Source organism: Melanerpes formicivorus, unplaced genomic scaffold, assembly GCF_026170545.1.
Source record: "Melanerpes formicivorus ecotype bairdi unplaced genomic scaffold, bMelFor1.0.p_v2 SCAF_5, whole genome shotgun sequence".
Classification (NCBI taxonomy): Eukaryota; Metazoa; Chordata; class Aves; order Piciformes; family Picidae; genus Melanerpes; species Melanerpes formicivorus.
Window position 1 is genome coordinate 4,233,708 of NW_027142357.1, and position 21,656 is coordinate 4,255,363.

At 44.9% G+C, this 21,656-nt stretch overlaps 1 protein-coding gene across 5 annotated transcripts in view; it reads right to left on the minus strand.

The window, feature by feature from the left end:
• Positions 1–21,656, minus strand: part of HIBCH (3-hydroxyisobutyryl-CoA hydrolase) — a 59,429-nt gene that overhangs the window by 6,319 nt on the left and 31,454 nt on the right. For 4 of the 5 annotated variants that reach the window (XM_068137910.1, XM_068137911.1, XM_068137908.1 and 1 more), the window contains exons 8-13: positions 18,197–18,342; positions 16,661–16,747; positions 14,202–14,260; positions 13,211–13,292; positions 5,472–5,591; positions 1,990–2,023 (exon numbers count right to left, since the gene is read on the minus strand). In XM_068137910.1, coding sequence (XP_067994011.1) covers positions 1,990–2,023; positions 5,472–5,591; positions 13,211–13,292; positions 14,202–14,260; positions 16,661–16,747; positions 18,197–18,342 — 528 coding nt within the window. The remainder of the gene's footprint in view (positions 1–1,989; positions 2,024–5,471; positions 5,592–13,210; positions 13,293–14,201; positions 14,261–16,660; positions 16,748–18,196; positions 18,343–21,656) is intronic. The other variant, XM_068137912.1, reaches the window with a different exon arrangement.

Sequence of the window (21,656 nt, forward strand, 5' to 3'; positions counted from 1 at the left end):
AATGAAACCTCTCTACCCAGTCACTGACTGCAGGGGGTTTGTATGCCCAGGCTAAGGCTCACATCTGCCAGCACTGCAGGGGAGAGGGCAGAAGCCAGATAGAAATAAGATCTTTGCAGTGTCAGCAGTATGTAGAATTCCATTTGAAGTACACAAATAGTTAGGAGGCTAATTGAACAGATTTTTGTCCCTTCAGGCTTCTGAGAGTGGTGTAGTCTACCTGGGTGTGTTTTTAGCACTGGCTTCAAAAATGACCACGTTTCTTATGCAGTAAGAGTTACTGCATGGCTGTTCCGGCAGCTGCCTTCTTTACAAGCAGTTTGTGTCACTTACTGGCCATAGTGACAGGGGATTTTTGCTTTTGTTCTCTACTGTATCCCCAGATGGTTTAACGACCTTGTGAGGTCATTACAAGTGAGAATGCTTGGCGCTCATCTGACTCTCAGGCTTTGAGTTTTCCTGAGTAACATTTTGGCAGCTTAGGTAGTGATTTGGAATATATCCTAGGAATATTCTGTTCAAGATATCTTTGTCCCCATTTCCAACACCACGAAAAGGATGTATGTGTGGTAAATTCCTCAGAGGAGTTTCTGCTAATAAGTGCAAAAGATTAATTAATTAAAAGGTGAAACTTTTTCCATGCTGTACAAATTTTGCATCTCTCACCCCAGGCTACCTTTAATAAAGGATTACTGAGAGCGAACACTCACATTAATATCCACTACTCAAGTGGATTTTAAACTACTTTAAAAAGACAGACAGAAAAAATGAGGAGGAGGTGCTAAGATGTACTCCAGTATGGAAGTGCGTGAATTAACAGCCAGGTTCCTTCAACCCCAAAGTGTTATTCATCCAAATGTCTCGTACTGTAAGCTCCTTGGAAAAGGAAATGCCTCTGCTCTGCTTCATTTTGTGCTGAATAGGACATAAATAACTACTACAATTTCTAACAGATGTGACATTGGGGGTGACAAACTGCGTAGTGAATCAGCAGTAGAATCAAGGACAGAATCTAAGTCTGTCCCCTAGGTGAACTTTGCTGAGTTGCTGCTCTACTCCTATCACTGCCCTTGACCAATGCCTTAAAATGCTGCATATTTTAAGTTTACATGTAGAGCTTTTAAACATAAGATACCTCTATATAGAGATATTTTGGGCACGGGTGAAAGCAGTCTCTCTGTTTTAACAATTTTCTACACAAAGAGTTAGAATCACAGAATCAAGGATCACCCAGTTCCAACCCCCCTTGCTCACAGCCACATCCAGCCTGGCCTTAAAAACCTCCAGGGGTGGGGCTTCTACCACCTCCCTGGGCAACCTGTTCCAGTGTCATCACCTTCATGGTGAAGAGCTTCTTAACATCTAATCTAAATCTTCCTTCCTCTAGCTTGGATCCATTCCCCCTAGTCCTATCGCTACCCAACACCCACACCAGCTTTCTTATAGCCTTCTTCAGATATTGGAAGGCCACAATAAGGTCTCCTTGGAGCCTTCTCTTCTCCAGACTGAACAGCCCCCATGGTGAAGAATTTCTTCCCTAACATCCAATCTCCCCATTTCTATTTTTGCTCCATTCCCCTTAGTCCTGTCACTACCTGACACCCTCACCAGCAGTTGTTGGGGACTTTGAGTCTTAAAATCATCCTGGGCAGCAACTGTCAACACTAAATCTGGACACACAAGTGATACACACAGCTACTTGTTACTGTCAGTATTAAATAGATGTTGAACTTTCCCAAGGAAGTGGTGAAACCTCCTGATGGTGCTGGGTTATCACTTAGATAGAATAATATCTGGAGACAGTTCGCACAAAGCGACAACATGGCTGCTGGACTTGGGAAGAAATAATGAATTCTGGCCATACAGGAGCCCAAAAAGCAAAAGCTGTGGCAACCTGGGAAGTGTTCCCTGGGCTTTTATTAACCTGCAGAGAAGCAACACAACAGAGTTTGCATAGGATTGAGAAATGTTTCTGGTGCGCATGCTTACCTGCTCGAACCCCTTCATAGAAGTCAGTGCCTCTCTGGAAGATAAAAAAACCCAAACTATTAACATGTAAGCTTCTGTTTATCCCATCGTTCCCTATCCCACTTCTGCTCAAAATGAATTACACAGAATAAACCAGGTTGGAAGAGACCTTCAAGATCATTGCGTCCAACCCATCAACCGATCCAACCCACCTAAACAACTAACCCATGGCACCAAGCACCCCAGCAAGTCTCCTCCTGAAAACCACCAATGATGGCGACTCCACCACCTCCTTGGGCAGCCCATTCCAATGGGCAATCACTCTCTCTCTATAGAACTTCTTCCTAACATCCAACCTAAACCTCCCCTGGCTCAGCCTGCAGGTGTTCATAGAATTCACAGAACAGGTTGGAATGGATCTTAAAGATCATCTAGTTCCAACCTCCCTGCCATGGCCAGGGACATCTTCCACTAGAGCAGGTTGCTCAAGGCCTCATTCAGCCTGGCCTTGAACACCTCCCAGGGGGATAATCACCTCCTGCTGCTCACTGCTTTGAATTCAGCCCTGCACATGGCTGGCCTTTGGGCTGCCAGCAGCCATTGCCATCTCACTTTGAGGTTTTTCATCAACTGACATCCCCAAGGCCTTCTCTTTGAGACCAGGTTGGAAAAGACCTTCGAGATCAAGTCCAACCTATCAACCAACCCCATCTAATCAACTAAACCATGGCACCAAATGCCCCATCCAGTCTGATTTTAAACACTTCCAGGGATGGTGACTCCACCAGTTCCCTGGGCTGCCCATTCCAATGGCCAATCACTCTTTCTGTGAAGAATTTCATCCTCACATCCAGCCTAAACATCCCCTGGTGCAGCTTGAGACTGTGTCCTCTCATTCTGCCACTGGCTGCCTGGGTCTTCTCCCAGGCAACCCCCACCTGGCTACAACCTCCCTTCAGGTAGCTGTAGAGAGCAATAAGGTCTCCCCTGAGCCTCCTCTTCTCCCGGCTAAACAATCCCAGCTCCCTCAGCCTCTCCTCACAGGGCTCCAGACCCCTCACAAGCTTTGTTGCCCTTCTCTGAACGTGTTCAGGCAACTCAACATCTCTCTTGAACTGAGGGGCCCAGAACTGGACACAGTACTCAAGGTGTGGCCTAACCAGTGCTGAGTACAGGGACACAATGACTTCTTGGCCACCTAGCCACACTACTGGCTCATGTTCAGTCTACTAGCAACCAGTACCCCCAGGTCCCTTTCTGCCTGGCTGCTTTCTAGCCATTCTGTCCCCAGCCTGTAGCTCTGCATGGGGTTGTTGTGGCCAATGTGTAGAACCCGGCACTTAGATGTGTTAAATCTCATGCCATTGGACTCTGCTCATCTGTCCAGCCTGTCAAGGTCCCTCTGCAGAGCTTTCCTGCCCTCTAACAGATCAACACCTGCCCCCAACTTGGTGTCATCTGCAATCTTACTGATGATGGACTCAATACCCTTATCCAGGTCATCAATAAAGATGTTAAAGAGCATGGGGCCCAGCACTGATCCCTGGGGCACACCACTAGTGACTGGCCACCAGCTGGATGTGGCACCATTCACCACCACTCTTTGGGCACAGCTCTCCAGCCAGTTCCTAACCCAGTGCAGAGTGCACCTGTCCAGGCCAGGGAACACCAGCTTGGCCAGGAGTTTGCTATGGGGGAGGGTGTCAAAGGCCTTGCTGAAATCCACTTGCACTGTTCTTCTCATCTAGTCTAACTTATTAAAGAGCTTTAGATGCTTTTGCTTAAATGCAGCCAAAAGTCTTAAACCAGTCAGCTGAACTGTAGTTATCAGACAACTTTTACAACACAGAAAGAGGACTTGCACTGGGGATCTCCCACATTCTCCTAAGGGGTTTTGCATGATGGGGATGACCATGAGGGTGGTGAGACACTGGAACAGGTTGCCCAGGGAAGTGGTAGAAGCCCCATTCCTGGAAGTTTTTAAGGCCAGGCTGGATGCAGCTCTGAGCAACCTGATCTAGTGTGAAGGGTCCCATCCCATGGCAGGGGATTGCAACTGGATGATCCTTGAGGCCACTTCCAACCCTGATGATTCTATGATTCCATGCAGAACCAGAAATTCTTCAGAGAAAGGCCAGTCTTTAGAAACTGGGATGTATTCTGCTTGCCTGGAATGCTCAGCAGTTAAATGCAATCCTAGAAACATCCAATTAATTTTTGATAAAGTTAAATGGAACATTTAAATCCCTAAGGATGCTTCACTAGCAACTGAACAGCAATACTTGTTTGGGGAGAAATAGGGCAAGGATCCCACCTGGCACTGCAAGATACCAGAATTAGATGTATTTTCACTCTTCTTTTTTGTTTGGTTTTTTTTTTAAGCATTTACTTGAACTATCATCATTAATTTAATCAGGTCCATAAAAATCTTACTTTAAAATGTGACAAAACTAACGAGGAAGCTTTGAAGAAATTAATTCAGCTCATTCAGTTAGCAACTCTGTGCTGCTGGAAGGGTCATTTCCTCATATGGTTGTTACCTAAGTACTCAGTCCTTACTACAAATAGTATCAAAATCTCTTTATAAAATCCCCTTAATAATTGTAAAAATCTTTATAAACCTCTTTAATAAATGTCTCACAGCATTACTGAAAGGCAGTGATATACAGGTTCACAGGTTGCACTGGGTTGGAAAAGACACTCAAAGGTCCTCTTGTCCAACCCCCATGCAGTTACAGGGGCACCTCCAACTAGAGCAGGCTGCCCAGGGTCACATCAAGTCTGATCTTGAATGTCTCCAGGGAGTCTCCTCAACCACATCCCAGGGCAGCCAGTTCTGGTATTTCACTACTCTCATTGTAAAGAACTTGCTCCTTATGTCCAGCCTAAATCTGCCCTGCTCCAGTTTCAAATCATTGCCCTTCATCCTGACACCACAAGCCCTTCTAAACAGTCCCTCCACAGCCCTCCTGTAGGTCCCCTTCAGGTAATGAAACGTAGCTACAAGATCTCCCCTGAGCCTTCTCTTCTCCAGGCTGAACAGCCCCAATTCTTTCAGTCTGTCTTTGCAGAAGAGGTGCTCTAGCCCTCTGATTATCTTTGTGGTCCTCCTCTGGACCTGCTCCAGACATATACATATACAACCATTTCCATCCTGCTGATGGGAGCTGAGACACTGAGGACAAAGTAATTTAAATAGGAGATGTGTTTGAGAACACCAGAGTTGTAAAGTTATGGTCCAAATACAAAACTTTGTGTTGTAACATTATCATAGCTGTCTTAAAAGCCCTCTGCCATTCCGATCTGACCATCATTAATGCTGTCTCCCTCAGGAACTAGGACTGGAAAAAGGAAAGCAATGGCCTAACAAACACACAAAGATACTGAAAGTTAAAACCTCTAAATTGTGAACCCTTGATGTAATCTGTGTCAGCTTTACTCTCTGACAAACTGGCTACCACTCCGTGGCTGGAGAGAGGCAAAGGACTCAGCTGCTTGCTTACCATGCATGCTTGACTCAGTCTGTATTCCATCCTGAGTACCTCTTGTAAGCTCATGGAAGCTCCTTCTCTGAGTTGTCTGAGAGTCAGTTTTAAGGATGTAGGTGACATCTTGTTAAGAGTCTGGGGAGGAAGACATTAACAATTATTTTTATTCTCTTCAATTCAGACACATTTGCAAGCCTGTTAAGCTCTGTGATGTAAACGATGGCACTCTTCTCCCTGAGCTCACTGATGTGATACCTACTCCTCCTGCTCCCTCCCACCACACTGTCACACCAAATGAACTTCCTTGCATAAACTTTTCTCAGCAAGATCCCTGGGATGTGTGCCATTACTTGTGGAAAGCATACAACTACTAAGGTCACATCATCTGTGATCAAATTACTACTAGCCAGAGAATCTAAGGCAGCTTGAAAGCCATTTCTAAAGAGCTTCTCTAAAGTGGTGACAGCAATTGTTACAAGCAATTATAATCCTTTCTGGGTTTAATGTCATCTCTAGGTACTCTGAACTGCTCTTGCATGTTACTGATACTGTAGCTGATATTAGAACTGTGCAGCATTTTGGTTGTATTTGGTACCGCAGTCAGAGCAGTAAGGCAGTAACAATGGGAGAGTTGTGGTCAATGGGATAGAGTCCAGTTGGAGGCCTGTGTCTAGTGGAGTCCCTCAGGGGTCAGTACTGGGACCACTACTAGTCAATGTATTCATCAGTGACCTGCATGAGGGCACAGAGGACACTGTCACAAGTTTGCTGATGATACAAAACTGGGAGGAGTGGCAGACACACCTGAAGCCTGTGCTGCCATTCAGCTAGACCTGGGCAGGCTGGAGAGTTAGGCAGGGAGAAACTGAATGAAATCCAACCAGAACAAGTCCTGCATCTGGGAAAGAACAGCTCCATGGACCACTATAGGCTGGGGAGTGACGTGTTGGTGAGCAGCATAGGGGAAAGGGACCTGGGGGTCCTGATGGACCATGAGGCAGCAGTGTGCTCCTGTGGCCAAGAAGGCCAATGGCATCCTGGGGTGGATTAGAAGGGCTGTGGTTAGTAGGTCAAGAGAAGTTCTCCTGCCCCTCTACTCTGCCCTGGTGAGACCACATCTGGAATATTGTGTCCAGTTCTAGGCCACTCAGTTCAAGAATGGCCTCAGAGGAACTGCTTAAAACAGTCCAGTACTGAGCCACAAAGGTGATGAAGGCAGTGGAACATCTCCCTTGTGAAGAAAGGCTGAGGGAGCTGGGGCTATTTAGGTTGGAGAAGAAAAGACTGAGGGCTGACCTCATTCATATTTATGAAGATGTGAAGGGTGAGTGTCCGGAGGATGGAGCCAGACTCTGCTCAGTGATGTCCAGTGATAGGACAAGGGCCAATGGGTGCAAGCTGGAGCAGAGGAGGTTCCACAAGAACATAAGGAAAAACTTTTTCACTGTAAGGGTAACAGAGCCCTGGAGCAGGCTGCCCAGAGAGGTTGTGGAGTCTCTTTCTCTGGAGACTTTCAAAACCTTCCTGGATGTGTTTCTGTGTGACTTGCTCTAGGTGATCCTGCTCTGGCAGGGGGCTTGGACTGGATGATCTTTTGAGGTCCCTTCTAACTCCTAACATCCTGTGAGTCTGTCAGATTGGCCACAAACTTCAAGTTGCTTTATGACCACCTGCAAAGCCTAGACAATACAGAGAAGAAAACTGTGCAGAGTGGCTGGAGAGCAGCCAGGCAGAAAGGGACCTAGGGGTACTGGTTGACAGTAGGCTGAACATGAGCCAGCAGTGTGCCCAGGCAGCCAAGAAGGCCAATGGCATCCTGGCCTGCATCAGGAATAGTGTGGCCAGCAGGAGCAGGGAGGACACTCTGCCCCTGGACTCAGCACTGTTTAGGTCACACCTTGAGCACTGTGTCTAGTTCTGGGCCCCTCTGTTTAGGAAGGATGTTGAGCTGCTGGAATGTGTCCAGAGAAGGGCAACAAAGCTGGGGAGGGGTTTGGAGTACAAGCCCTGTGAGGAGAGGATGAGGCAGCTGGGATTGGTTATCCTGGAGAAGAGAAGGCTCACGGGAGACCTTATTGCTGTCTACAGCTACCTGAAGGGAGGTTGCAGTCAGGTGGGAGTTGGTCTTTTCTCCCAGGCAACCAGCAGCAGAACAAGAGGACACAGTCTCAAGATGTGCCAGGGGAAGTTTAGGCTGGATGTTAGGAAGAAGTTCTTCACAAAAAGAGAGATTGGCCATTGGAATGTGCTGCCTAAGGAGGTGGTGGAGTCACCGTGACTGGAGGTGCTTAGGAAGAGACTGGATGAGGCACTTGGTGCCATGGTTTAGTTGATTAGATGGTGTTGGGTGATAGGTTGGACTTGATGGTCTCAGAGGTCTTTTCCAACCTGGTTTATTCTATTCTATTCTAAAAATATGAAAAGCCAGCAAAGATAGAAATGTATTTGTCCAGGCTTCTTGTCTAAGAAGAACAGATACTGTGGTGATTTAGCCCTACACTGCTCTGCTGACAAGACGCCTGGAGGTCTTGCCTTCCTTTAACAGAGCTACAGGCTATAAATGTTATGCAACAGACAGGATCTGTTTAAGGCACACAAACAAATCTGACTCTCATGACTATCCTTCAACTAACAGCATGCCAGTAAACAGCAGGGGGAGGTGAGGAGAAAGACACACAAAACAGAAACAGTTAAGAAAACAGAATTGAGTTTTAAAGCTTTCAGGGTTATGGGGGTAAGAGGCTAAGTCTTGTTGCTGCTGGTCTTTGTTTTCCAATTCTAAACAAGACTCTTCTTCCCCAGTGAAGCCAGCTAAAAGCTCTGTATTATTCACAGGACAATAGACATTTCCTGTTAATTAGGCCATTTGTACCACTACTGAAAAGCAGCAGATGGTAAGATTTACCTCTTTACATTATTTTCATCACAGACAGTGGAGAGAGGCCTTACAGACAGGCTGAAATGGCAGGTTTCCAGCCATCAACATTAATATTTTTTTCTGGCTCCCAATTACTCTTCATCCCTCTCCAGACACCAGCTGATACAGCAGCGACCCATTTTGTCTAGTTAAGCTAGAAAACATGCAAGCTACACAAACAGGAGGCTGTGCAAATGTACCTTAAAAGCACTGGCTCTGGCACTCTCTTGACCACTTGAGAGAGAAGCTGGTGTAAACAGAACTAATGCTGGCTCAAACTGCCAACATTTCATAGGTTCATTCAGATTCATAGAATGAGTTAGGTGGGAAGGGACCTTGAAGATCATCTAGTTCCAAATGCCTTGCCATGGGCAGGGATACCTTCCACTAGAGCAGGCTGTTCAAGGCTTCATCCATCCTGGCCTTAAACACCTTCAGGAAGGGGGCATCCATGACCTTCCTGGGCAACCTGTTCCATTCTGGTAGAGGTCTCTAACAAGGAGCTGCCTTTCAGCATATGGAGAATCTAGCTCTAATCACACTACTCTGTAGGTCTCAGATGGACACCAGCTATTAACCAGACCCTGTATTTCTTGTAATATGCTCTTGACAGCTTGACCTTTCAACTGGACCTTTCCTCCTTTTGAGTTTCCCATTCTGACATTTAAGTCTTTGCTCAGAGCAGGTTAGATGGTGTGTGCAGTCTAACAGAGGGCTCCATAGGGGAAATGGCAAGCTCTTGCTGGTCAAAGGGAGCATTGAAATGGGGAATATCTGAAAACAACACTTAACTAGTCTAGTGTACCCAGCAGCTGCTTATCTTGGCATATCAATGAGGGTGAAGGTGGAGGAGGCACTGCCAGAAATCAAGCCGAAGGAAGAGGAACAAGGAAAGAAATTGGGTAGGTGTGCTTGCAGAAAAATGAGTCACTGGTGTATCTATAAATAAATTCTTTTGCAAAGGGGAGGAGGAGGAGGGGATTGGTGCTAGGGAACAAGCCTGAAAAGGAGATAGGCTGAAGTGGGGAGTATTGAAGTGCAAAGAAGCCTTCATACAAGTATCTGACACCTACACCGGTATCTTGATCTTTGATCCTGAAAGCTAGAAGCTGAAGTTTCAATAGATCTGAATTCCAATCAGGTACTATCAGAAGGCCACTGAATTCAGTGGCACTGACTCAGTGGAGTCCCTCATAAGAATAACAGCTGCAATACTGGCTGCATCTTTTGTCCCCTCAGGACCATTAAAGAATCAGGCCTGAGCTGCTGAGGGTCCTTGAGGAAGGTTTTTTTTAACTTAGAAACAAAGCAAAGAAACCTCCCAGAGGTCCAGTGTACCACTTTCCTTCCTGTAGATGAAGACACCCACCAGTTCCCCAGATACCAAAGCATTGGCTCATGTAAATCCCCCAAACAAAGCAATCCTATAACGTACAAGAGTTTTGACTATGAGTTCAAAAAGGTGTGTTAGTGCTGTAGCTTTCTGCCTGTTTGTAACTGGGTTCAAAATGTGGTATTTAAACTGAGGGGGGTGAGATACTGGAACAGGCTGCCCAGAGAGGTCATGGATGACTCTGCCCTGGAAGGTGTTAAAGGCCAGGTTGGATGAGACCTTGAGCAAGCTGGTCTAATGGAAGGTGTCCCTGCCAATGGCAAGGATGGAATTAGATGATCTTGAAGGTCACTTCCAACCTAAACCATTCTATGAATCTGTGACGTGGTGTAGTGATGAACTTGGCAGTGTTAGATTAATGGTGGAACTTGATGACCTTGGAGGCCTTTTCCAATCATAAGGATTCCATTATTTAAATCATGAACCATTTTAACAACTTTACATTCTTCTAATTCATGCAAATCATTCGAGTCTCAGATACATGAAATCCTGCCAGCAGGCATGCTTTGTACATCAAAAGCAGAAGTGCTGTAGGTCAACCAGACCAGGCTAGCTGGGGCTAGCACAGCTCACAGCATACTTGGCTTATAGCAGAACTGGTAGTTCCATGTTATGAACACTAACAGGCATCTGTATCCAAGATGTGAATGTACCAAGGTGTACCTCTAAAGCAGGGTATTTGTATACTTGTAATCAATACAGAGGGAAACAAGTGAAATATACACACTGCTGTTACTGAATCCTTTAGGCTCTGGAATTATCACCTGAATGTGCTGCTGTCCCTCTATATGGGACACTAAAGTGAAACCCTGGTTTCACCTAGTGACAGGAATCTATCCACTGTGGTCATATTCTTGGTGCTGTGACACTACTGATGAGGAGAATGACTTGTCACAAGTCAGTCAACTGTAATCTCACACCCTCATGATTTTGCTAAGTGTTCCCTACTCTAACCAGTCCTTTGAACTCTGCTCCTCCAAGCAGTGTGTCAGCAGGCCAGTGCTCTAAGTGGTGTAAAATGCTCATCTGACAGGGTGCAAGCTACCATTCTTCCTCCAGCTACAATTAAACTAAATTACACTTCTGCTTCCTCAATAAAACAAGCCTACAGTTTGAATGACAAGCATTTCCTGGAGAATGACAGATTTATACCTCAGTCTGTTTTATATCTCTTTTTTCTTGGCTGTTTTTCCCCACAAATGCATTTTTCTTCTTTGGCTTTCTTGATCTTTCAAAGGAGAAGAGAAGTATCTGATCCTACAAGTTTATTTATCCTATTGCTTAGCACAGAATGTGTGTTGTTAGACATTTGTCTGAAACTTTAAGTACTTGTTCACACTTATTAGCCTTGAACCTGCCAGAAGATGGGGCAGGGGGAGATGTTGGATGATGGTTTGATTTAGTTTGGTTTGTTCAGGGCTTTTTTTCACTCACAAATTTCTGTATGGACAAAAAGCAACTTGTATCAGTCACCTCCTGAACAGAACAGGAGTTGTTAAGGAACTTCTGTCAACCCCAAGGACATTCATTCATTTATGAATGACATGAAAGGGGGAAAAAGCTGCTGTAAAGACATGAAATAAGAAAACAAAAGAGCCTTTTGGTGGTAGTGTTGCTCCAGAAATTTAAAAAAATGAGTTAGGCAAAATCATAACTTTGAAGTAGATGACATAGTTTTAAGTCCTACGTCAAAAAAGTATGAAATAAAGACACTCCTCTAAACAACAAGGAGGAGCAGTATTTATATCTGCTTAATAGAGGAGATCATAGAATAATTTGGGTTAAAGGGACCTCCAAAGGTCATCTTGTCCAACCTTCCTGCAGTCACCAGTGACATCTTCCACTAGATCAGGTTGCTCAGAGCCTTGTCTAGCCTTACCCTGAGTATCTCCAGGGATGGGGCCTCAACTATCTCCCTGGGCATCCTGTTGCAGTGTTCCACCACCCTCATGGTGCAGAATTTGTTCCTAACATTCAATCTAAATCTGCTCTCTCTAATTTCAAACCATTGCCCCTCATCCTATCACTGCAGACCTTTGTAAACAGTCCCTCTGCAGCCTTCAGGTATGGGAAGGCCCTCAACCTGCTGGCCACACTCATAATACACCCCAGGATGCCATTAGCCCTCTGGGCCATGAGGGCACATTGCTGGGTCATGGTGAACTTGTCCACTAGGACTCACAGGTCCTTCTATGTGGAGCGGCTTTCCAGCAGGTCAACCACTAACCTGCACTAATGCAGAAGATACTCCTCCCTTTGTATAAAGTTAAATCAAAGTTGTTATTGGAGAAATGTGTCTGTTCTATCCAGCTGTAAGCAACATTTCACACTTGCACAAGACCCTTTTACCCAGCACCTAAACACAGATTCTTCAAAGGAAAAAGGAAACACATGCATTACTTATAAATTAATATAAGCTGCTTCTTATTTTTGAGGCTCAAGTGTGCATTCAGTGTGTAGTATTACTGCACATTCTTTTGAGTAGTGACTATATCCAACACTTTAAAAGATCAAAAAAAATCACTTTGTGATGAAAAATTGCTTGCTATTTACCCAGATGAGATATGGAATGGGAGAAAAAGAACTGCATTGTTCTGGCCCTGGTCTATTCCAATCATTGGCAATAAAATGAGAAGCTATAAAAGGAACCTTTGTCACCAACAACCCTTTGGTCATGATGAGGGGGAAAGGGAGTTTAGCTTTTTAAACTATTTTTTAAGATTATAATTTGACACAACTGACTGGAATTCACATTGTGTGCTTTTACAGAGGAATATTCTTGTCTAAGTAGAGCCACTGACAATCCCACAGGACTCAACACAGGAAGGACATGGGCCTGATGGAGTGGGTCCAGGGGAGCACAATGAAAATGATCAGTGGGCAGGAACACCTCTGCTATGAGGACAGGCTGAGGGAGCTGAGGTTCTTCAGCCTGGAGAAGGGAAGGCTCCAGGCCTAAGAGCAGCCTTCCAGTATCTGAAGGGGGCCTACAGGAAGGCTGCAGAGGGACTGTTTCCAAAGGCCTGCAGTGACAGGATGAGAGGCAATGGTTTGAAATTAGAGAAGAGCAGATTTAGACTGGATGTTAGAACAAGTTCTTTAGCATGAGGGCGGTGGAACACCGGATTGTCCAGAGAGTAGTTGAGGTCACATCCCTGGAGATGTTCAAGGTGAGGCTCAACAAGACTCTGAGCAACCTGCTCTAGTGGAGGATGTCCCTGCTCACTGCAGATTGGGTTGGACTGGATGACCTTTGGAGGTCCCTTCCAATCCAAACCATTCTATGATTGCGTAACTATATGTGAGAATCTGAAGTTCCCAGTTCAGTGTTTTCTGGTGTTATACAGTATTAGTTATGTTAATAAGACTAAGTTCTGCCTCAGGTTAAGGAAGTACAGAACCAGACTTAAGATCTCTTAACAAAAGCAACATAGAAGGCATTACCTCCAGCTGCTGATTGGCAAAAGCAGAACCATCTTGCTTTAATTTTTTAACAATTTCTTCCATGGTATTTCCTGAAAAAAGACTACAAGAAAAAAAAAAAAATCAATGAAACAATAAATGAATGAAGTGTTTCAGCTTTCCTCTTCCCCATGAAGTACAAGTAACACAGAGATTGGAAACTGAGTGTAACCACCTGATCCAGCTTCTCTTAGCAGTGTTCCCTGTCGTTCACTTTTAAGTAACTCACTTGACAGGCATCTCCTCTTCCTTAAAAACTCTTTTCAGCAAACCTCACCTACAAACTTTCACTATTGCTATCAGTCTTACCTGGCTCCCAGAAGGTGCTCAAGGCCTCATCCAGCCTTGCCTTGAACAAGCTGGTCTAGTGGAAGGTGTCCCTGCCCCCGGCAGGGGGTTTGGAACTAGATGATCTTCAAGGTCCCTTCCAACTCAAACCATTCTATGACTCTCTGAACCTGTATTTTTATAGCACATCAAAACTTTATCTATCAGCTCCACTCTGCTAGTTTGGTGTCAACATTTTTTGTCTCTGAACTCAGTTACTGACATCCTTCTTTGGGAGTTTTAGCTGCTGTTTATCATTCTCACTTATTTCTCCTCATTCCCCTTCTGATACAGAGAAGTTCCAACCATTAGAGAAATGTCTTTATTCCAATAAGTATGAACATGCTGTGTAACATCTCCTGTCCAACTGAATAATTATTCTCACCAATCCCCCCCCATATCTCCATGAAAAATGTTCATTTTAATGTGCCATGGGGTAGTTGCTCAGTACAATGGTGTATGAATCAGGATTTAATATACTGGTGAAAGAAATATTTAATGGGCTTCAGATAAAGCACCCCAGAAACAAAAAAGTTTAAAGGATCAACTTGGATTTCATTTCTATCACCTTCTCTGTGGAACACTGATACTAATACTTCATGCTCCCTACCCAAAAGAATATAAAAGAAGAGAGATTGCTGAATACCTGTTAATCTTCTCCATATGTTCATCAAGTACAAATGGCTTGTCTTGATCAGTTTTGCTCTGTTTAAAAAACAAATACAAATTTTCCTTGATTATTTTAGACTGGAAAGGTTATCAGAACTGAAAAATTCAATGATTTGTGTTACAGAAATAGATTATCAATATCTGAAGGGGACCTACAGGAAGACTGGGGAGGGACAGTTTAGAAGGGCTTATAGTGATAGGATGAGGGGCAATGGTTTGAAACTGGAGCAGGGCAGATTTAAGTTGGACATAATGAAGAAGCTCTTTACAATGAGAGGGGCGAAATAATGGAACAGGTTGCCCAGGGATGTGGTTGAGGCCCTGACCCTGGAGACATTCAGACTCTCTGCAGCCCTGGGCAGCCTGCTGTTGTTGGAGGTGTTCTGGCTGACTGCACTGAGGTTGGACAAGATGACCTCTGAGGGTCTCTTCCAACCCAATGCAATCTGTGAATAGTCATAAGATACTGACATTTGTAATGAATGACAATTGTGCAGTGTGTATAAATGACTTGAACTTGTCACTTTATCTTGTGACTGTTCAAAATGTCACCTCGTAATGCAGTGCTTACTTTCAGCTACTATCTATATGTGGTTGACTGGGTGTTAGCTTGTATACAAGTAATGAATTATTCCATCAGTGTATTTCTATCAAACACACTGAGAAAGCCACTGTACATAAATCTACTCAAAAAGCTGAGAACAGTTTAGAAAACCAGGTTTGATTTCCTTAAATACACAGGCATGTGTATTTGTATGTAAAACAACCAACCACAAATCCACCACCAACTAAAAGAAACACCACAACAAACCCCACATTTCTCTTTATCTATTCCCTGTCATTTCACACCATTTTATTTAGCCAGCTAAAGAGTGTGAAAGACCTGTTGACCTCATGTGGAAAGGCTGTCAACTGTCTCCTATCTTCTGGCATTAATGGGTTTAGGATGTACGCAGATGTTTCAGTAAGAGCAGCTGAAGCTGTCATTTCAGCTCTGGGAACTAAAAATACACAGCTTCCTCTTCCATTCAGTGCCATCCTGTTAAGCAGCCCACTGCAACATATAATCACTCTCATTTCATAGCTTTCTATTTTGTCCAAATAATCAGTGCTACTATGTAAATTAGCTTATCCCATTTAGTTTTCTAATTAATTCTTTATATGTGAACTTTATCAATCCAAAACAGAAGTAACAAGAGTAGACACTGCTGATTTTAAAGCCAAACAACTGGGGAGTGATAGGGGGATTGACTGAATATACTGAATTTGGCTCCAGAAGTTTCCTTTCCTTTGAAACACAATTACAATGTGCATCTAAACAACTAAAATGGCCACTGGATAAACTGATTCTAAAGCCCAACCCTTTTATTTTCATGCCCATGGGGATAATAAAATAACTTATGTATTATTAATACAGTGACATTCACCTCCAAAATGACAACAGAGAACTATGGGGTTGTCCACTGGGAAAGCAGCACCTTTCTGCCCCTTCAACCCCGAGAGGTTGTGGAGTTTCCTTCTCTGGAGACTTTCAAAACATGCCTGGATGCTTTCCTATAAAGCCTGCCCTAGATGATCCTGTACTAGTGGGGGTGGGGGTTGACCCAGATGATCTCCAGAGGTCCCTTCCAACCCCTAACATTCTGTGAGTCTGTGAAAATACTGCTTTAAGACCTCAAATGCTTTCCTTACAACACATCTGCACTCTGCTGATACTTGCCCTATTGAGACCTGCTGTGCTTATCCAGTCTTTCATTCCTCTCAGGGTTACAGACAAACAAAGTAAGTGGGAGATTAAACCAACAACTTAAGCCCTTTAAATTCAGGCTTCACATCTGGAGTGCCAGTGGTCTGCATTAAAATAATGCTAACATTTACATCCAGGGCATCAAGCTAGTTCAGGTTGATAAAGGGAGGGAAACAAAACAGTGAGCAGCGTAGCAACTTCTGCAGCCTCCAGGCTAGCTCCATAGCTCCACCCTTGCTGCTTGCGTTTGTCAGAAGCCCTACATTTCAGGCCAACTCCCCACACTGCAATTGCCATCACATGCAGCTCCCAGCCTGCTAGAGCCTGTTTTGCCTTTTGAAAAGCATGCTAGAAATCCAGAAATAACAGGTGGGAAAAATAAGCAGCAAAATCTTTTCTGCATCATCATGGCTGGAAATCTATATCCACACGTAAAAAGAGAGCAAGCTGGTCACGAGAGGACTTCGAGGGGTACCCAAAATGAATAGCAGTTAAGAAAAACACTTTTAATTTTGACCACTGTAGGCATTAGTGCTACAAATTAGTATTTCATAGACTAACAGAGCAGACTAGCAAAAGTCTGGAAATTCCTTGTGTTTTTAACCATAAAGCCAATGATCAGTAGCACAGATAAAACAGTCTGTGCTTACTTTACAGCTCTGCTTGATTTCAGTAACAGATCAGATTACCTTTTCATGGTAAGAGTTCAGTAAGTCTGCAATATTTTCTGTTGAAGGAGATTTCAGGGCTGTCAGGTCCTTCTCCAAGGCAGGCAGCTATTAAAAACAAGATTTAGTTAAAAGTAAGTAAATCAAAATGTATTTCTTGGATTACTACTGCTACGGTAATGGTACTATAGAGTATACTCCCCAATTTTCAGGCAGATCTTAAAGAGGTACCAAGAAAACAATCTAAGCAGCAAGAGTTCACTTAGTGTTGAATCATTTGGGTTTTATTATGTCAGTAAAGAATCCTGCTTCCCAAGGGCTACATCTGTACTAAGTAAAGCCAGCCTACAACAGTCTGACAGGAAAGAGCAGAAGTCTGGCAAGCCATGCAATGCTCAGAATAGTATCCAACCAGGGTCTTCAGAGAGAGAAGGAAAGAAAGTCATTGTTTGTCCTGCACTTAGGTCCAGGCAGGTTGCTGGAGCACATTGACTCTTAGCACATACACTACTTTTCACACTTTCTTACAGCCTCTGTAAGAAACAAATTAGGTATCTGTTAAGGAGACTGACACAACACACGAGGGGGGCCAATGGCATCCTGGGGTGGTTTAAGAACAATGTGGCCAGCAGGTCAAGGGAGGTTCTTCTTCCCCTCTACTCTGCCCTAGTGAGACCACATCTGGAGTACTGGGTCCAGTTTCAGGGTCGCCAGGTCAAGAGAGACAGGGAACTAACTACTGGAGAGAGTCCAATGGAGGTTGCAAAGATGCTGAGGGGTCTGGAGCATCTCTCCAAGAAGAGGCTGAGAGACCTGGGGCTGTTCAGCCTGGAGAAGAGCAGACTGAGAGGGGATCTTCTCAATCCTGAGCAACAGCTGAAGAGTGGGGGCAAGAGGATGGGGCCAGACTCTTTTCAGTGGTGCCCAGTGACAGAACAAGGGGAAATGGGCACAAACTGGAGCACAGGAAGTTCCCCCTAAACATAAGGAAAAACTTCCTTGTTGTGAGGATGCTGAAGCCCTGCAGCAGGCTGCCCAGAGAAGTTATGGAGTCTCTTTCATTGGAGAGAGTCCAAACCCACCTGGTAACTGTCAACCTACATAACCTGCTATGGGTGACCCTGCTATACTAGGAAGGTTGGACTAGACGATCTCCAGAGGTCTCTTCCAACCCCCACCATGCTGGGATTCTGTACTACCTAGATTAAAAACTTTGCAGTTGTACAAATAACACCAGTTTTCAGACACTGTTGTTTAAATTGTACAATTTTTGAAGCAACTTCAGTTATGCTCAGTAAATCATGACCTTCAGCTGTAGAATCACAAAGACAGCAACATTTGCTCCCTCTACCAAGGGAAGAGGGAAACTACTGTTAGTAGCTGGCAAGTGTTATAAACAACAGCTTGAGAGCATCTTGTGACCCCCATCCACAATGCATGGCCAGCTGCTGTAAATATGCCTCTGAAGTTGGTAGACGCATACTGGTACGCTGCACAACCCAAACTTGGCATGCTGACTGCAGGCTGTGCCCTTGCTAGCACTGGGGAGCACCTTACCTTTTCAGAGTCCACAAAATGCGTAGCGATGCCAGCTTTTAGCACGTCTCTTCCTTTCAGCCTGCTTCCAGTGAGCGCAAGGTAATAGCCAATCCTTCCTGATAATCTTGGCAAGAAATATCCTCCCCCTACATCAGGAAAGAGGCCTGGAATAAACAAAACAAAACAAAACAGCAACCATGAACGGCAAAGTACTCATCCTAATTGTGCATCTAGCTTAGTAGCTATTTCCTCTTTTATCACTTTGATCTCCCTGACTCAGACACAGCTCTCTTGCCCAAGTTTCTCCTTGACTTGGTTTGACTTTTCTCTATCATCAAAACCCTTCCTAAAGCAAATTCTTGAGCTCTTTTCAAGCTGTATCACTTCCACTGGCACATAATTTACAAACACATCCCAGACAAGGGTGTTCATTCTATCTGCCAACCACTTAAGATGTTTTCAGTTGCCTGAACAGTCAACCATGCTCTCAGCAAAAACCAGAAGTGACAGCAAGAATTGTGAAGGAATTTGTGCAAACTCAAACTGGATGCTGCTTTTGCTCTGAGATCTTTTCTTATGATAAAAACATCAAATGGCAATCAAGTGCCTCTTGCTGATTTTGGGGCTGAGAATTAACAGACCAAAAATATTGCCAGGGTCTTCCTGACAGTGGGGGCATGAGATGCTGACCTCATACCTGGCTTGCTCCAGGATTAGGGTTGATGTAAAAATAAATTAGGGTTAATTTAAAAACCAATTCTCAAACTTTCCAGTTTAGTGACTCAAATTTATTTTCTTTTAAAAGATATACAGGGCAGGGGGATTTTTAAAACTTCAAAGCTGCAAATAGAATTTAAAATACTTTTTAAAGTTGAAATTGATAAATATATACCTGCTTTTATCAAAGTTTCAACCTCTGGGTTATATTCATAGAATCAATAAGGTTGGAAGAGACCTCAAAGATCATCAAGTCCAACCTGTCACCACAGACCTCATGACTACTAAACCATGGCACCAAGTGCCATGTCAAATCCCAGCTTGAACACCTCCAGGGATGGTGACTCCATCACCTCCCTGGGCAGCACATTCCAACAGCTAACAACTCCCTCTGTGAAGAACTTCCTCCCCACCTTGAGGCTAAACTTCCCCTGGCACAACTTGAGACTGTGTCCTTTTGTTGTGGTGCTGGTTGCCTGGGAGAGAAGAGACCAACCCCCTCCTGGCTACAACCTCCCTTCAGGTAGTTGTAGACATCAGTAAGGTCTCCCCTGAGCCTCCTCTTCTCCAGGCTAAACAACCCCAGCTGCCTCAGCCTCTCCTCATAGGGCTTGTGCTCAAGACCCCCCTTCCCCAGCCTTGTTACCCTTCTCTGGACATGTTCAAGAGTCTCTATGTCCTTCTTAAACTGAGGGGCCCAGAACTGTAGACAGTACTAAATGTGTGGCCTAACCAGTGCTGAGTACAGGGGCACAATGACTTCCCTGCTCCTGCTGGCCACACTATTCTTGATGCAGGCCAGGATGCCATTGGCCTTCTTGGCCACCTGGGCACACTGCTGGCTCATGTTCAGCCAGCTGTCAATCAGTACCCCCAGGTCCCTTTCTGTTTGGCTGCTTTCCAGCAGGTTAGTAGGTCAAGAGAAGTTCTCCTGCCCCTCTACTCTGCCCTGCTGAGGTCACATCTGGAATATTGTGTCTAGTTCTGGGCTCCTCAGCTCAAGAAGGACCTCAGGGAACTGCTTGAAAGAGCCCAACATAGAGCCACAAAGATGCTGAAGGCATTGGAACATCCCCCTCGTGAGGAAAGGCTGAGGGAGCTGGGGCTCTTTAGCTCGGAGGAGACTGAGCAGTGACCTCATTCATGTTTATGAAGATGTGAAGGGTGAGTGTTGGGAGGACAGAGCCAGGCTCTGGTCAGTGATGTCCAATGATAGGACAAGGGGCAATGGGTGCAAACTAGAACACAGGAGGTTCCACAAGAACATGAGGAAAAGCTTTTTCACTGTGAGGGTGACAGAGCCCTGAAACAGGCTGCTCAGAGAGGTTGTGAAGTCTCCTTTTCTGGAGACATCCCAAACCTGCCTGGATGCATTCCTACGTGACCTACTCCAGGTCATGCTGCTTTGGCAGAGGGTTGAACTGGATGATCTTTTGAGGACCTGCCCCTCCTAAATCCGTATTGGCTAGGTCTGATCCCTCGGCCATCCTGCAGGTGTGCTGTGATTGCCCTCAAGATGATCTGCTCCATGATCTTGCTTGGCACTGAAGTCAGGTGACAAGCCTGCTGAATGTCTTGTTGGCACTTTTTAAGTAAGAAGTCCCAAGCTGTATTGACCCCAATTCATCATTTACCTTCTTTTTCATCTGCAGTTACTCTGCACTTTAGCTTCTCAGTTTAGCCATCATATCAATAACGTTAATGTCAAGCCTGTCATTTAATTTTATGTTTCTATTCAGCTGTCTCCCTTTGGACATCCTACTGCTACAAAAAAATCCTTAATTTCAAAATTTAACTTCCTTTGAATATGCCCTCCAAAGCCACAGGGTCACTATATTATTCTCCCCACCCACCAGCACTGCAACAGCAACTACCTTTTCCTTTGTGGCAATTAAAAGACCAGGCTGGATGAGGCTCTGGCCAGCCTGATCTAGTGTGGGGTGTCCCTGCCCATGGCAGGGGGGTTGGAACTAGATGATCCTTGTGGTCCCTTCCAACCCTGATACTATGATACTAAAATACCAGTCGCAGAATATTAGGGTTTGGAATTGACTTCCAGTGATCGAGTCCAAACCCCCTGCCAGAGCAGGATCACCTAGAGTAGGCCTCCAGGGAATGCATCCAGGTGGGTTTTGAAAGTCTCCAGAGAAGGAGACTCCACAACCTCTCTGGGCAGCCTGTTCCAGGGCTCCATCACCCACACTGTAAACAAGTTTCTTCTCATGTTGAGGTGGAGCCTCCTGTGTTCTAGCTAGTACCCATTGTTCCTTGTCCTGTCACTGGGCACCACTGAAAATAGCCTGGCACTTTCATCCTGACACCCATCTCTCAGATGTTTATAGACATTGGTGAGATCCCCTCTCAGCCTTCTCTTCTCCAGACTAAGCAGCCCTAGGTTTTTCAGTGTTTCTTTCTAGGAGGGATGTTCAAGTCCCCCAGTCATCCTTGTAGCTCTCTGTTGGACTCTCTCCAGCAGATCCCTATGTGTCTTGAAGTGGGGACCCCAAAACTGGACACAGTATTTCAGGTGTGGTCTCACCAGTGCAGAGTGGGAGAAGAACCTCCCTAGACCTGCTCAACACACAGGATGTACAGGTTAGGGACTGCCCTGCTGGAAAGCAGCTCCATGGAGAAAGACCTTGCAGTCCTAGTGGACAGCAAGTTCTTCATGGGACAGCAATGTGCCCTTGTGGCCAAGAGAGCAAATGGTATCCTAGGGCGCATCAAGAAAAGTGTGTCCAGCAGGTCTAAGGAGGTTCTT